The 15044-nt window shown below is 36.0% G+C and overlaps 1 protein-coding gene across 7 annotated transcripts in view; it reads left to right on the plus strand.

Annotated features, from left to right (window-relative positions):
- Positions 1–13892, plus strand: part of ptprc.L (protein tyrosine phosphatase, receptor type C L homeolog) — an 84029-nt gene extending 70137 nt beyond the window's left edge. For all 7 annotated transcript variants that reach the window (XM_041590597.1, XM_041590598.1, XM_041590599.1 and 4 more), the window contains 15 exons: positions 681–771; positions 1587–1663; positions 1918–1954; positions 2870–2967; positions 4688–4813; positions 5577–5731; positions 5985–6120; positions 6831–6980; positions 7831–7921; positions 9869–10002; positions 10677–10811; positions 11072–11194; positions 11796–11971; positions 12188–12323; positions 12532–13892. In XM_041590597.1, coding sequence (XP_041446531.1) covers positions 681–771; positions 1587–1663; positions 1918–1954; positions 2870–2967; positions 4688–4813; positions 5577–5731; positions 5985–6120; positions 6831–6980; positions 7831–7921; positions 9869–10002; positions 10677–10811; positions 11072–11194; positions 11796–11971; positions 12188–12323; positions 12532–12792 — 1926 coding nt within the window. In that variant the 3' untranslated portion in view covers positions 12793–13892. The remainder of the gene's footprint in view (positions 1–680; positions 772–1586; positions 1664–1917; positions 1955–2869; positions 2968–4687; positions 4814–5576; positions 5732–5984; positions 6121–6830; positions 6981–7830; positions 7922–9868; positions 10003–10676; positions 10812–11071; positions 11195–11795; positions 11972–12187; positions 12324–12531) is intronic.
- The last annotated feature ends 1152 nt before the right edge of the window (positions 13893–15044 follow it).

A 15044-nucleotide genomic window follows, 5' to 3' on the forward strand; every position in this document is an offset into this window, starting at 1 on the left:
AATCTTTCCTGATCTGTTTCTGGTTTACTTTCCTACCAATTTCGCCTTTCAAAAATTAATTTTCCAACTTGTCAAATTATTTGAAAATCAGCTGCTATATAACATACTGTATGTTATCTTTTATGACTGATCAGGGCTGTGTTCATGTGGAGCAGGTCTTGGCTGGGGCCCACCATTTTTTTTTCTGGTGTCCTGGTGGCCCCGTCCAACCCTGAAACCATTAATGATTGCTGGAGCTGGAAGACAGACTGCATAAAAGATGTATCATACAAGAAGGGCACAAACCTACATTATAAAACAAATATAAATTTATTAGAAATAAAAAGAATGGTACAATGATGTGATGAAAATGGACTTAATTCACACAATAGCAAACAACTAGATCCCATCACTTTGTCCACAAATATTGGTCAGGTCCCCTGTTTTGAAGTTCAAACACCCACCAAATTAGATTTACTTTTTTAGGTGGGTGTCACACAAACATCTTTCATCAAAGGTGTCTTATTGTGTTTAGGAGCCAAATGCTGGGCCTGTTGCTCCTCAAATGTTCATCAATCAGTTATTTTTACCATGGAAATTGTGAAATGAACATTATTTTTCCCTATACATTTTGTACATATATGATTTATTAACTCGTAATAATACCTGGGATAATAACGTTTTCCACTGGTCTTTTCCAGAGCATCCCCCGTGTATTCAGCAAATTTAGCATTAAAGAAGCCAGAAAATCCTGCAACCAATCTAAGAATCGATATATTGATATTTTACCATGTAAGTATTCAGTGAACATTGTAATACACAGGCTGGGAAAGTAGTGAATGGAGTAGACATAGTTCATAGGTTTCTCATTTATATATAGTGAGGGGCTCTAAGCTAAGTATCTTTAGCCTTAACTGGCTCATGCTGGGGGAAGTCTGGTTTCTTAGTCTGTATGTAGGCTGGATAAAGAGAAGTTGTTTCTCTGAAGAGCAAAACAAGCTGGGAGCTTGAAGGTACTGTTCTTTACCTTGTTTGAATTGGAGGAAGAGGAGAATATTTCCTGCTCAACTGCCTATCCTTCTTTTCATCAAGATAAAAATCTGGAATAGATTTGGAACGTTGTTGGAAGTTTTTAGAGGATATTAAGTAACTGCTACTTCCAGAAAGTGCCCTTACTTGTTTCCCATTAATAAACAGTTATTATTGCAAATATTTGACTGCTCACAAGACTAGATATCTAGAAAGAGAAAGTTGTCATGTGTAATTCTAAGAGGCCTTTAAATGAGAACCAACCCCACCATGGATTTGTAACCACCACCCCTGCCTCTACTCAACTCCATCAACCCAACATGTCAAAAGTAAAGGACTCCCCATACCTGGTTTCTGATTTCATAGCTGTGCAACATAGTTATAGTTACTAGCACCCCCACACACACATGACAACAGCCAGGGGATACAAATATTGGGGAGGATATTTTTTTAGAATGCCTGTTTCACTGTAAGGAGTGTCTTTATGGAGAAATGGTAGACAGAATTACAGATCTCACTCACCACAATATAACTCAATCAAACATTTCTGCTGATACAAAGTTTACCTTATGTTTCAGATGATGATAATCGGGTTGTTCTGTCTGAGATACAAGGAGAGCCAGGATCAGATTACATCAATGCCAGTTACATCAATGTAAGAAGAAAAAACTTTATACAATGTCATATATTCTGCTGGCAGACTGAAACATCTCAGAAGACACCTAAAGTTAAAAGCTTTTATAGCCAAAACTACATGTATTGCAATCATGCCATTCATTGTTACAGCTTTGTGTATTTTATTCTATTTCATCCAGTTATGGTAAATGTAATGATCATCACTGCTACATTTTGGTTGATATAAATTCAGAATGTCAGTGTCATTATTAACCCTCCTCTCTTCCCATGTAGGGGTTTAAAGAACCCAGGAAATACATTGCTGCACAAGGTAATTTATCATATTTCATGCTCATTTTTGCTTTTAATTGATATTAAAGGCATTATAGCTAGAAAACACCAAATTAGGAATTTTATAATAATTGTTAATAATCGATTAATGAGGAATTGTGACAAAACTCCTTCATTACGAACATTTACAGGCTGCATGATTTGACAGCTCCTTTTTTAGATGCACAGTATTTTTTGTATGTGTCAATCCTGGCTTACTTGTAGTTTATTCAGAAGAAAGTGAAAAACCCCTGTCTTCATTTCAAAGGGAAAACAGCTCCTGCTGAATCATATGGAACCATTATACATTTATACATAGTTATCCCCTTATAATCATTTATTCTCCAATGTAAACATTTACAATTAATTTAAGGTGTAGTTAAAAAACTGTCCATTAATACATATACTCACTATTAATTTTATTGCCCCGTATAAAACAATTTATCACATTAAAAACAAAAACTGGCCGGCCACAATACTAAAAACATCAGTTAATTCTAATATATAGGAACGTCCCTTATTTCATACTAAAAGCAGCAATATAGTTCATAAAAAGTCTCTTAAAAAAAGTCCTCAATGCTGATTTACAACTTACAAAAATATTAGTGTGTGAATTACATTATTTTAAATTATATCTCATCAGTCATCTGGAAAACATCAATAAATTATAAACAGTATGCAAAGGGAGATTATGCCCAATTCTTTTTTTCTTTACTGAGAATGGTGCTAATCTCAAAGAGGACATCCAGGAATTTTGGCCAAAGACCACTCCAGCCAGCCTTCCAGCCCACAAATGGGGAGAAACTAAACCTCAGAGGGTAGTCATTATGTTTCCTGGGTGTTGATTAGGGAGAGACAGTAAAATGAGTTGCCCATGTGCTGTTGGGACAGATGCTCAGAGTGAAGTGTTTTACAGGTCCTAAGAATGAAACAATATATGATTTCTGGAGAATGGTTTGGGAGCAAAAGTCAACAATAATTGTAATGGTGACACGCTGTGAAGAGGGGAACAGGGTAAGCAAATGCAGAATCAATATGTACTAACATCAGCAAAGCTTTAATGTCAAAAATGGGAACTATCCCAAAATTAAAAATGTAATATAAGCTTCATCATACTGAAATAAGAAATTCTCTTAATATAATCAATTAAAAATTTGGAACCGTTTCTAAAATATTCAAGTTACTTTTCACTCTCTCCCTCTCAGCATCTGTTTCTCTTCATTCTGTCTTCTTGCAGGAGTTGGGAGTCTAGATTTTGAATGACAGTTGAATCCAATATATATTTTAGGGGGCTCCTCTTGCCTTGAAGATGTATTAAAGCTCACTCTATTATCACCAGAAATCATGTTTCTCTACATGCAGAATTTGTGCCAAAGTCAGTTATTTTGTTATATTTTGTTTGTGCAAAGTCAGTTATTTGAATGAGCTCTAATACATCTGCTAGAAACAGGAGCCCCCACTAAAAGATATATTGGATGTATCTGTCAATGTCATCTCCTGCATGAAGACAGAATGAAGAGAAACAGATGCTGAGCAGGATATTGAAGATACATTTAATTATTTCAGAAACAGTCCAGAATTTTTAATGGATTTAGAAAGTTTCTTATTTTAGCATGACTAAGCTTATATTCAATTAAAATGTTAGTGTTAGTGTATCATTTCACTGACACCTATTTATCAACTTTAGGCAGATTTGAATCCGGGCAGTAACCCAGATTTTTGTTTTCAGCTGCAACTGGTTAAAAAAAAGCTAATAACATATTGGTTGCTAATAACTGATTAAATGAGCCTCATGATCTGAATCTTTCTCCCATATGTGATTTGTGTTGGGGAAAAAGATTTGGGTGGGAGTTTTAAAGATCCTACTTACATTTTGCCTGGGTAAATATATTGTATAGTGCAATTTAGAACAATAAAATACATTTCCCCATGCAGGAGGGAAGACAGAGCTTGTCATTTTGCAGTATAACATTTCCAGTATTTAGGGGTTGATTCACTAACTTCGAGTGAAGGATTCGAAGTTAAAAAAAGTTTTTTTTGGGCTACTTCGACCATCGAATGGGCTATTTCGACCTTCGACCTTCGACTATGACTTTGAATCGAAGGATTCGTAGTAAAAATCGTTCGACTATTCGACCATTCGATAGTCGAAGTACTGTCTCATTAAAAAAAACTTCGACCCCCTAGTTCGCCATCTAAAAGCTACCGAAGTCAATGTTGGCCTATGGGGAAGGTCCCCATAGGCTTGCCTAACTTTTTTTGATCAAAGGATATTCTTTCGATCGTTGGATTAAAATCCTTCGAATCGTTCGATTCGAAGGTTTTTATGGTTCGATCGAAGGAATTATCCTTCGATCGTTCGATCGAACTATCTGCGCTAAATCCTTCGACTTCGATATTCGAAGTCAAAGGATTTTAATTCCTAGTCGAATATCGAGGGTTAATTAACCCTTGATATTCGACCCTTAGTGAATCGGCCCCTTAGTGTCCATTTGAAAGTGGCAGCTTTAAATAGGTCCCTCTTGGTACAGAAACCCTTATCCAAGTGATAATGCAGCATGATATCTACATTCATACAGAAATTCTTGCATGCACACGTCTGCTCTCACCGAAATCTGTAGTGTCTGCACGTGTACTCACTTACACTTTGTTCCCTGCATGCACTTTTGCCCACACACTCATTCATTATATACTATATTCACTATTCACTCATATCTTCTCTGTTCATTGTCAGAACAAATGTGCTCAGTACTGGCCATCAATGGAGGATGAGTTTGCAACTTACAATGAGATTGTTGTGAAAATCACAGGGGAGAAAATCTTTCCTGACTACATCACACGAAAGCTGCACATCAACAATGTGAGTGAAATGATCTTGTCTGAAAATGTTTAGTTGTTTGCAATAAGGCAGCAGTAATATCAATGATAGTAAGTGTAACAATTCTAATAGAATCAACATGATCATATGCAGACCCATTGCTTAGATTCCACTGGCACTGTCTATTTTGAAACATTTTATTGAAGGACAGGCCAAGCCAACTGGAACTATCCCTTCATGTATTAGCCAAGCTGCAATACATAGTCATTATGCCAGGTTGGCAGGCTTTTCAATGTAAGAGGAAATAATAAAATAAAAGTCCCACCACTGATGATTTGTTTAAATATTTGTTTTGTATTAAAGAATACATGTATGGAACCCAAAAAAATTGTTCAAATCTCAAAAACAAATGGAGTCAGTGCATCCCTACTACAAATAGCGTTTTATTTCCTATAAGCATTGCTTTGTACCAGAAAACAAAAAATCATATGATAAAGTACCCCTTCTCCCAGCTCCCCCCTACCACCACCCCACATTGCCACATCTTTTTTCACACTCCCCCTCAGCTGCCTATCCTGTATACCTCTAGTTTGTTATATTAGAAAAGTCCTGCTCATTGCCTTTTGGTCTTTAGCAGCACATAAATGTGTATGATTACTGTTCCTGACCTTTACAGTTTCAGATTTTGCAGTTGTCATATGTAATATGGTAACACAAAAATGTCATGTTATAGTGGCAAATGAAATCAGACTGAGACAAAATGGATATACTGTAAATTCATATACTCTTTTTCTTTTTTTTGCAGGAGCGGGAGAGATCTGAAAGAGACGTGACTCACATCCAGTTCACTGTCTGGCCAGACCATGGGGTTCCCGATGACCCCAATCTGCTCCTCAAGTTACGGAGAAGAGTTAATGCACTGAGCAATTTCTTTAGTGGGCCAATCATTGTTCATTGCAGGTATCTCTTACTTTCATCATCATTTCATCATTTTAATTTCTTGGCTGATTTCGGGTTTGATAGGAATTCACCAGATACTGAGAATTTATGCAAGATCCACATTTGGGTAAATGATTGAACGCTAGCCTTATTTTTAAATATTTAAATTTTAAACAAAAATTAATCCCTATTATTCCCTCTGGCGCTACTGGTTTAAAGGGTACAGCAACATGCCTAAGCATTGACTACATGTCCATATATGTTGCCCTTTTAGTGCTGGTGTAGGGCGTACAGGAACATACGTCAGCATTGACGCCATGCTTGAAGGCCTTGAAGCTGAGAACAGGGTGGATGTGTATGGCTATGTTGTACAGCTGAGACGCCAGCGTTGCCTCATGGTCCAAGTAGAGGTGAGTTTAGGTTAAGTCTTGTTGCATAATACAAATACATAGCATTAGGGGAATGCTGGTAATACGTCTGTATTATTATTACAATTATAAAGATTATCCTGCAATATTGTAATATTGTGATCACGGTTTGAGTTGCTGTTCACTAAAAAAATAATAAAAAATATTTTGCACATGGATCCTACAGCATTTGATGTTTTCTCCAACACAATAAAAACAGTATGTCATAGAGTACAAAATAACACTTGGGATAATACAGTAAAAATGTACTGTAATATGAATAGACTGCAATGCAGAATTATTTATAAGCATCCATGATGTCTTATAGAAGCTATAGAGAAGTTATTTTCTCCTAATAATGTTCAGAATTTGAGTTTAGTATTTCCTATTGTTCTTTAGAAAGCTCAACAGGGATACAAAAATTCTAGAGAGTTTACTGTATGGTATTCATAATAATCATATTTACACCCATTGACTGTAAATAATGCCCACTCGGCCATCCTGTAACGTAGAGCTTACATTCCCTTTTTGGAATTTGTCACACTTCCCTGGACTGTTCCATATATCCTTGACATTGAAGTTCTTAAGAACACCAAATCTTTAAACTGTACTTGCAACAGCCTTTCTATCAGTGCAGATGATTTTTTGCGGTTTGAAGACTTCTCTTTGGTTACAATAATAATCCTAGTTCATTGCATCTTTCTTCCATTTAGTCTCAGTACATCTTCATACACAAATGTCTGGTAGAATACAGTCAGTTTGGGGAGACAGAAATCAGCATTCCTGAACTACCTAACTCACTCAACAACCTAAAAACCTGTGACCCTCCATCAGAGCCTTCCCAGCTGGAGAGTGAGTTTCAGGTAAGGCTATCAGATTTTCTGTTAATAAAATTAAAAGCAAATGTTGTTAATAATTTAAACACCACTTTCTCTGCAGCTGTTTCATGGGACCATGGTGGTCCTAGCAATACTTGGTAGGGACAGATACATATTACAGCTATTGGACCTGGCATCCAGAATGCTCAGAACCTCAGGTTTTCCGGATATGAGATCTTTCTGTAATTTAGCTCTCATATATATATGGTCTACTTAAAATTCAATTAAACATTAAATAAACCCAATAGGCTGATTTTGTTTCCAATAGGGATTAATTATATCTTAGTTTGGATCAAGTACAAAGTATTATAGAGCAGAAGAAAATCAATTACAAAAATCTGAATTATTTCATTAATTGACTGTATGAGAGACCTTTTCATAATTCAGAGCTTTCTGGATAATGGGTTTCTGGATAACAGATCCCATACGTGTAATACAAAAGCAGAACAAAAAGGTATAGAAGGTATACTATACAAAATAGAATGAATCCAGCACACTGCCAATAGCTGTTTATCATGAAAAATGCTTCCATCCCCTTGAGTATAGATGTACCGCACATCCAAAGTCAATATTAGGAGGTATATGTAATTAGTGTATGAAGTGCATGCACATATCATATTATGATTTACTTCATTGCCCTTTAGAAACATGTGCTTACCCGTGATACTATCTATTCAGTTAATGTCCTTTTTTCTCCTTCTTGGTTTAAGGGAATAAACATTTTTTGCACATATTTGCATACTTGTCTGTGCAAACCCCATTTACACAACATCAGGACACAGAACTTTCTACGCATTAGTAGCATTATCATGTGACGTGTGCATTTGTTCTTTAGAGAATCCCGTCTTATAGGAACTGGAGACAGCAGAAAGTTGGTAATGACCAGAGCAACAAGGATTTGAATCGCAACCCCAAAATTGTCCCATGTAAGTTAGTCATCGTAAAAATGGCCAAAATGAGTTGTGCTTCATTTTTGCATTCTAACCCATGATCATTTTCTCTTGAGGTTTTTACATTTCACTTGTAAAACCTGCATGTTTTGATTCCTTCTTGACGTAATCTCTCTCATTCGAACATGATCATTGCCCCTTCTTGAACTTGATCTGTGTTATGATTATATAATTCTTCTGCCCTCCTGCATCCTGTAGTTTCTGCTTAGCTGGCTATGGCTTAAAGGGGTGGGTCACCTTTAATTTAACTTTAAGGGGCAAATTCATCAAGGGTCGAATATCGAGGGTTAATTAACCCTCGATATTCGACTGGGAATTAAAATCCTTCGACTTCCAATATCGAAGTCGAAGAATTTTAGTGCAAATAGTTCGATCGAACGATTAAATCCTTCGAAACGAACGATTTGAAGAATTTTAATCCAACGATCAAAGGATTATCCTTTGACCAAAAAAATGTAGGAAAGCCTATGGGGAAGGTCCCCATAGGCTAACATTGAGTTCGGTAGGTTTTAGATGGCGAACTAGGGGGTCGAAGTTTTTTCTTAAAGAGACAGTACTTCAAATAGTCGAATAGTTGAACGATTTTTAGTTCGAATCCTTCGATGTCGAAGTCGTAGTCGAAGGTCAAAGTAGCCCATTCGATGGTCGAAGAAGCCCAAAAAACACTTTGAAATTCGACGTTTTTTTACTTCGAATCCTTCACTCGAGCTTGGTGAATTGGCCCCTAAGTATGCTATAGAATGGCTAATTCTAAGCAAATGTTCAATTGGTCTTTATAATTAATTTTTAAATAGTTTTTAACTATTTGCCATTTCCTAATTATATTCCTGTCTCTTATTTGTATCAATGCATGGTTGCTACGGCAATTTAGACCCCAGCAGCCAGGCTTCCAAAATTGCAAACTGGAGAGCTGCTGAATAAAAAACCAAAATATCTCAAAAACCATAAATAATAATGAAAATGAAAACTAATTGCAAATTGTCTCAGAATATCACTCTCTACGTTGTACTAAAATTTACTCTATTTCAAAGGTAAACAACCCCTTTTAGTAGTAAGAAAGCACCAACATGTATTTCGGTCAATAGCACCAAACTACTAGATCTTTGGTATTATTTTCATAGCAAGCCAACTGTTTATAGCTACCGGCTTTGTTAATGAAAAGCACTTGACTTGTGGCTAATAGAACTTGTTTAAAAATTCAGAAATCTTTATCCAACATGCATTAGTTCATTAGTTGAATCTCTCTGATTAACGCCAAGGGATAAGACTCTTTTCCACTGGCATTAAAGGACAGTCAAAACCCCCTAGAATGTGAAAGTGTACTGTATCAGTCTGCAGGTACAGCAGCATTATAGCCTTCAAACTTGACTTCTTATTCATGACCATAATGGGACATTGTGCAAGATGAAATGGTTTGTATCTATCGCTATGCAGATGGGTGTGTACAAGGGGTACAAACTAAGCTGAATAAATGATGAAATCAGAAACATTATTGGACTCAAATTATAGATCAAATCCTTAAAAACATATTCTGGTACAATATAATGCTTTACAAGCCAAATAATCAGTTTAATGGTTTTTTTCTGTAAGACAAATAATTCTTTAAAGTGTCTCAGCTATAGTCAGCATGTGCACATTCTTTAGCTACTTCAGCATCCTGATATCCCTGCAATAGAGACAGATGCAATAAGTTCAGTATAAACGTATACTGCCTCCTAAGGGTTTCACATCTAAATGAATGGCCAAGGCATACTGTAAGTATTTTTAATTGGGTCAATGAGTTGGGGCTTTGTAATAAATACTTTGCCTTCAGCTGCAACCTGGATTGTCTATTCACCTTACGTATTGTTACTTAGTTTTTTCTTTCATCATTTATTGTGTATCTGTGTATGTTTGCATCAATAGCTTTCCTTAATTTTGTAGATGACTATAACAGAGTCCAAATAAAGTTGGAGGAAGAGCAGTCAAATGAGGAAAATGAAGAGGAGTCTGAATATTCCTCCGATGAGGGTGACACTGAGGACGGCACTAAGTACATTAACGCCTCTTACATTATAGTATGTTTTGGCTGGTTTATCTCATACACATGCAGTAATACTGATACTGTATCTTTTTATACTTTACACTACAATATGCTGTTCTAGACCAGCAGACTAATATATATATATATATATATATATATATATATATATATATATATATATATATATATATATATATATGTGTGTGTGCGTGTGTGTGTGTGTATATACTGTATACACATGCGCATATATACAATTCATAACTCAATTCATATATATATATATATACAGTATGTATTTATATAAATTGAGTTATGAATTGAGTTCCTATAGATGACTTGAAGAATGTCAATTTGCTAGCTCAGCAACAGGAAAGAAAAGGATGCCTCATAAGTTTTAAAACATGAGAATATGATTCAAAGGGAGCTTTGTGCTTAGCGATCATAACAAAGAAAGCAAAATGCAAAAAAAAAGCAAAAAAAAGTGGAGAACACAAAAATGTAAATGGATTGACTGGGACACTAGAAATAGAAATCCATTTTTCATGTGGGCCCATAGCTCCCTTCGTCTCAAATTGGAACAAAGTAAGCATTAATATTTAGTTTATATTTAAAGAAAAAAGAATATGTATGTGTGTTTGCATGGGGGAAATGCATGTAAAATATACTGCTAGTCATATGTATAAGATCCATAATTGTTCTTTTTAAAAGGGATTTTGGGGAACCAGAGCCATCATTGCAACTCAAGGACCTCTGGAGAACACAGTGTCCGACTTCTGGCAAATGATTTTCCAAAAAAAGGTCAAAGCCATTGTCACATTGTCTGCACCATCCCAGGAAAACAAGGTGAATGCAAAATATATGTTAACAACATGGTTGTAAGAATATAGAGATGCCAGTGGATTCAGGTATAATACTGTGCAGTTATTTTAGTTTCAACGTCAAAAGACCTTTTTGGTTGTGCCCATAAGAAAGAGGCTAGTGTCCCCTATTCCAGCAAATAACTATTTATTATATATGCAAATGAACAAGGAACAATTGCATAATTTACTCTATAACAGAAAAATAATTGTGAAACCTGAACCTCCACATTTGTGTTTTTTTAGGCAGCCTGCTTTCCATACTGGGAGAAAAAGAAAGAGACATATGAAGATCTTGAGGTGGAACTGACCAATGAGAAGTCTTGTGGCAGCTTCACTGAGCGCACCTTTGAAATCACATACTCCAAGGTAAAATAAGACCCCCAAAGACCCTTTCATTGTGCAGTTCTGTAACCACAGTTTGCATTATTTACATTATATGGACAACCTGCCTGTCCAAAATCTCATTTCAAAACTGAGGTTGGTCCTTTCTAAAACAGCCTTTATCCTTTACTCTTCTTGTAAGGATTTCCACTAGATGTTAAAACATTGTTGGTATGATTTGCTTGCATTCGTATATATGAAATTGGACATTGATCAGGCCCTGCTCGCATCCGTGTTCCAATATATTATCCCTAAATTGTCTGGTTGGCTTGAGGTCAGTGTGCATGCTAGTCAAGCAAGGTGGACAACCTTTATCCAAAAATGTTGCTGCTGGTATTTTGCTGTTTGCTTTATAAATGCTTTTCACAAGCAGCGTTATCACACTGTGTTTGCATTACTACAATATCTGCCAACAACTGAAATATGTATACACACTTAATCCTTGATGGCAAACCAATACTCAATGGTCAAATGAGTTCATGAGATCAGGAACAATGTATACAACCCTACTATGAAACAAGGCATGGTGATCCTTTTTCCAATGAAACCTGTTTACCCTTCTTTTTTTTTCCATGACTCTGGACAGAAAACAGACAAAAGGACTGTTTGCCAGTTCCATTATGAGCAGTGGGTGGAAGAGCTTCCTGGGAACTCCAAAGAGCTGCTAAATATGGTTGAGAAGATCAGAAAGGAATTCCCAGACAAAGGAGTGGAGGAGCCAAGCAAGCACGACAAATCTTCCTCGCTCGTTGTTCACTGCAGGTAAATTAAATTTAACTTTCCATTTGATTGTTCTACTAGAAAGGCCTAACCTTATTGATTTATTCATTAAACTAGTCCCTGCTCTGTTATGTGATTCTAAACTTTTCACCATAGTTTGGCAGCACTGCTAGTTCTCCTTCACCTTTTTACTATGTGTCACCACAATTAAACCAGCTCTTGTCTTCCATCATCTTCTTCTTTTTTCATTTTAACCAGTGATGGATCTCAACAGACAGGAACTTTCTGTGCCTTATGGAATCTTTTGGAAAGTGCCGCCATTGAGGGAGTCATTGATGTTTTTCAGACTGTAAAAAATATACGCAAACAGCGGACTGGAATGGTCTACTCCTTGGTAAGTTTGGCAATATGGTATTGAGACCGCCGGTCAGGGGCCAGAACCGGATACATTCATTTTCTGAGCTGCTAACTTAGAATGTGGACAAGTTACCCTCATCACAAAGTACATTGTGCATGTGAATACTATCTAGTGATGGAAGATGATCAAGGAAGAAAAATGGTTGCAATTTTGGCTAATTTTGTTTTTGAATTTCTCCCTGTAGAAACATTACCAGCTCCTGTATGATATTATTGCCAGTACTGTGCCAGCTCAGAATGGTCAGATTAAGACACCCATCCGGCAGGAGGACACTGTGGTAATTCAGAATGAATTAGCTGTAAAAGCTCCAGTGGAAAAGGAATCTGAGAAGAATTCTGTCCAACAGGAGGATGAAGTTGAAACTAAACCGAAAGAGGACGAAAGCACCTCCAATGGCCCAACAGCTGCCCCATTCACAGAAGTGACTCTGAGAATAGATGAATAATAAGAGAATGGATGAGAAAGCAGAATAAATATTCACAGTTCACAGACTCAGGACTGTTTTAGCATTGCAACGAACAGTACAGTTACAAAATGGGCAACATAATGGAGTGTATCCAATCCATGTACACCATTTAACCCAGATCAGTTGCAGCTGTGAATAATGAATAAATACATGGCTTAGACTGCACACAGTTGTTGTATAGTGGTTTTCTGCTGTAATGTGATGAGAAGTTTATATGTAAGAAGAGCAATGGCAATCTCCGTGTAATATAGCTATGCAAATAGTCATGATATTCTCCAAAATGCTTTAGAATAGTAATTCGTATGCATGTATGGTCGCAGACATGCCTTTAACTTGTTTTGCTCTGTTAGTGTACCCTTGCAAATGTGTGTGGCTTGGAATTAAATGGATGATTATAATGGGTTATTTTGAAATTGTTCAAAGAAGCAAATTATGATATGTCTCTTGCTATAGTCAGCAGTCGGCACTGTTACAGATGACCAACTATGGGCAGAAATTCAATACATATAAATTATATAAGTCGTGGCATATTTTCTGCATCAATTCATATTAGAATTACCGTTATCCAGAAACCCATTATCCTGAATGCTACGAATTACGGGAAGGCCATCTCTGATTTTGAAATTTTTTTTTAAATTGATTTCCTTTTTCTCTGTAATAATAAAACAGTACCTTGTACTTGATCCCAACTAATATATAATTAATCTTTTGGAAAAACAATAATTTTAAGTTTATTTCACATTTAACTAGACTTAAAGTATGCTGATGTATATTACAGAAAGATCCCTTATCCGGAAAACCCAAGCATTCTGAATAACAGGTCCCATATCTGTATTAACAAAACTTCATTTTCACACTTTTAATTGAAAGCAGCTGATCCACTCATGGTATTGGCACATTCGGTGCACACTTGATGAAATGTGGAATGGGAACATTCATCTTTGTTCAGAATAGATTGATAGAAGCCCTGTACATAAGCATCTTAAATTCCTTATGATTTTTCTTCATAAATTTAAGTTATGGGTTACATGCTTGAAAATCATATTTAAAAAAAAATAAATAAAACGTTTTTATTTGAAGGGTTTATGTTTTCTGTCTTTTCCTTTGAGATGACTACAAGTTCTGCTCAGTAGTCCGATTTTTCAGCTTCCCCATTAGTGCATAAAAAAAAAAAAAAAAAAAGCATAGACAGTAAAATGTGAATGCATCATTTATTGTGTGCTCATATATAGGGGTGAACCTGTAGGAGGTGTGCCTGATTTTGAACCTTTGCTTCAACTACAACTTTGATATGTAACCTGTGTGCTTGAGAATAGCTGCAATTAAATATACAGATGGTAGCTGCCTTTACTGATGCATTCTCCATTAAAGGGTTGGTTCACCTTTAAGTTAAATTATATTTTATATTCCTATATCCTACTCCTAACATGTTTGCTATCAATCTTCATTTTTTATAGCTTTTAAATGATTTAACATCCTCTTCTTTCTCTTTACAGCTTGCAAATGGGGGCCACTGACCCCTCGGCCAAATCTGTATTCCTCTATGAGGCTACAATTTTGTTAGTATTACTGTTTATGACTTTTCTTTCTAGTCAGTCCCTCTCCTATTTAGATTACAGTCTCTCATTCAAACAGAATGACCCTAACAATCAGACAGCTGCTGAAATACAGCTGAACAGAAACAGAAAAACTGAAAAACCACCAAAAAAAAGACCAGCTGCAAATTGTCTCAGAATATCAATGTCTACATCATGCTAAAAGTTAATTTAAAGGTGAACTACCCCTGTAATACAAATAACTTCATCTGTATAGGCATCTAAGAGATGCTATTACCCTTGTCTATGAAGACTGCCGCAGTCAAGCAGTATGGCAGCCATGAATGTATGTATAATTGCAAATATAGAAAGTATGATAGTATGACAGCTGTGCAAGAATAAGTAACTGTATATAAGGTTCAAACTTAAATTGTAAATAGAGGTTATTTTAACAGGGAAGAGAAAGTGTACATGCTGGGAGTTTAACAGTCATTGGAGTGTGTGAGTCTGACGTTTTCTGATTTGAGGATATTCATTTATATCTATTTTGTAACCCATGTCTTCTTACCTTAGAAAAAATAAATCTACAAAAGAAACTGTATGGAAATGTCTTCTGTCATCTTTCCAAGTCCATGTTTTAATTTATATATTATTACATAACATTAATTCACTGGTATTTAAAGGCCCCAAATAACC

The sequence above is a fragment of the Xenopus laevis genome, chromosome 4L, assembly GCF_017654675.1.
Source record: "Xenopus laevis strain J_2021 chromosome 4L, Xenopus_laevis_v10.1, whole genome shotgun sequence".
Classification (NCBI taxonomy): domain Eukaryota; kingdom Metazoa; phylum Chordata; class Amphibia; order Anura; family Pipidae; genus Xenopus; species Xenopus laevis.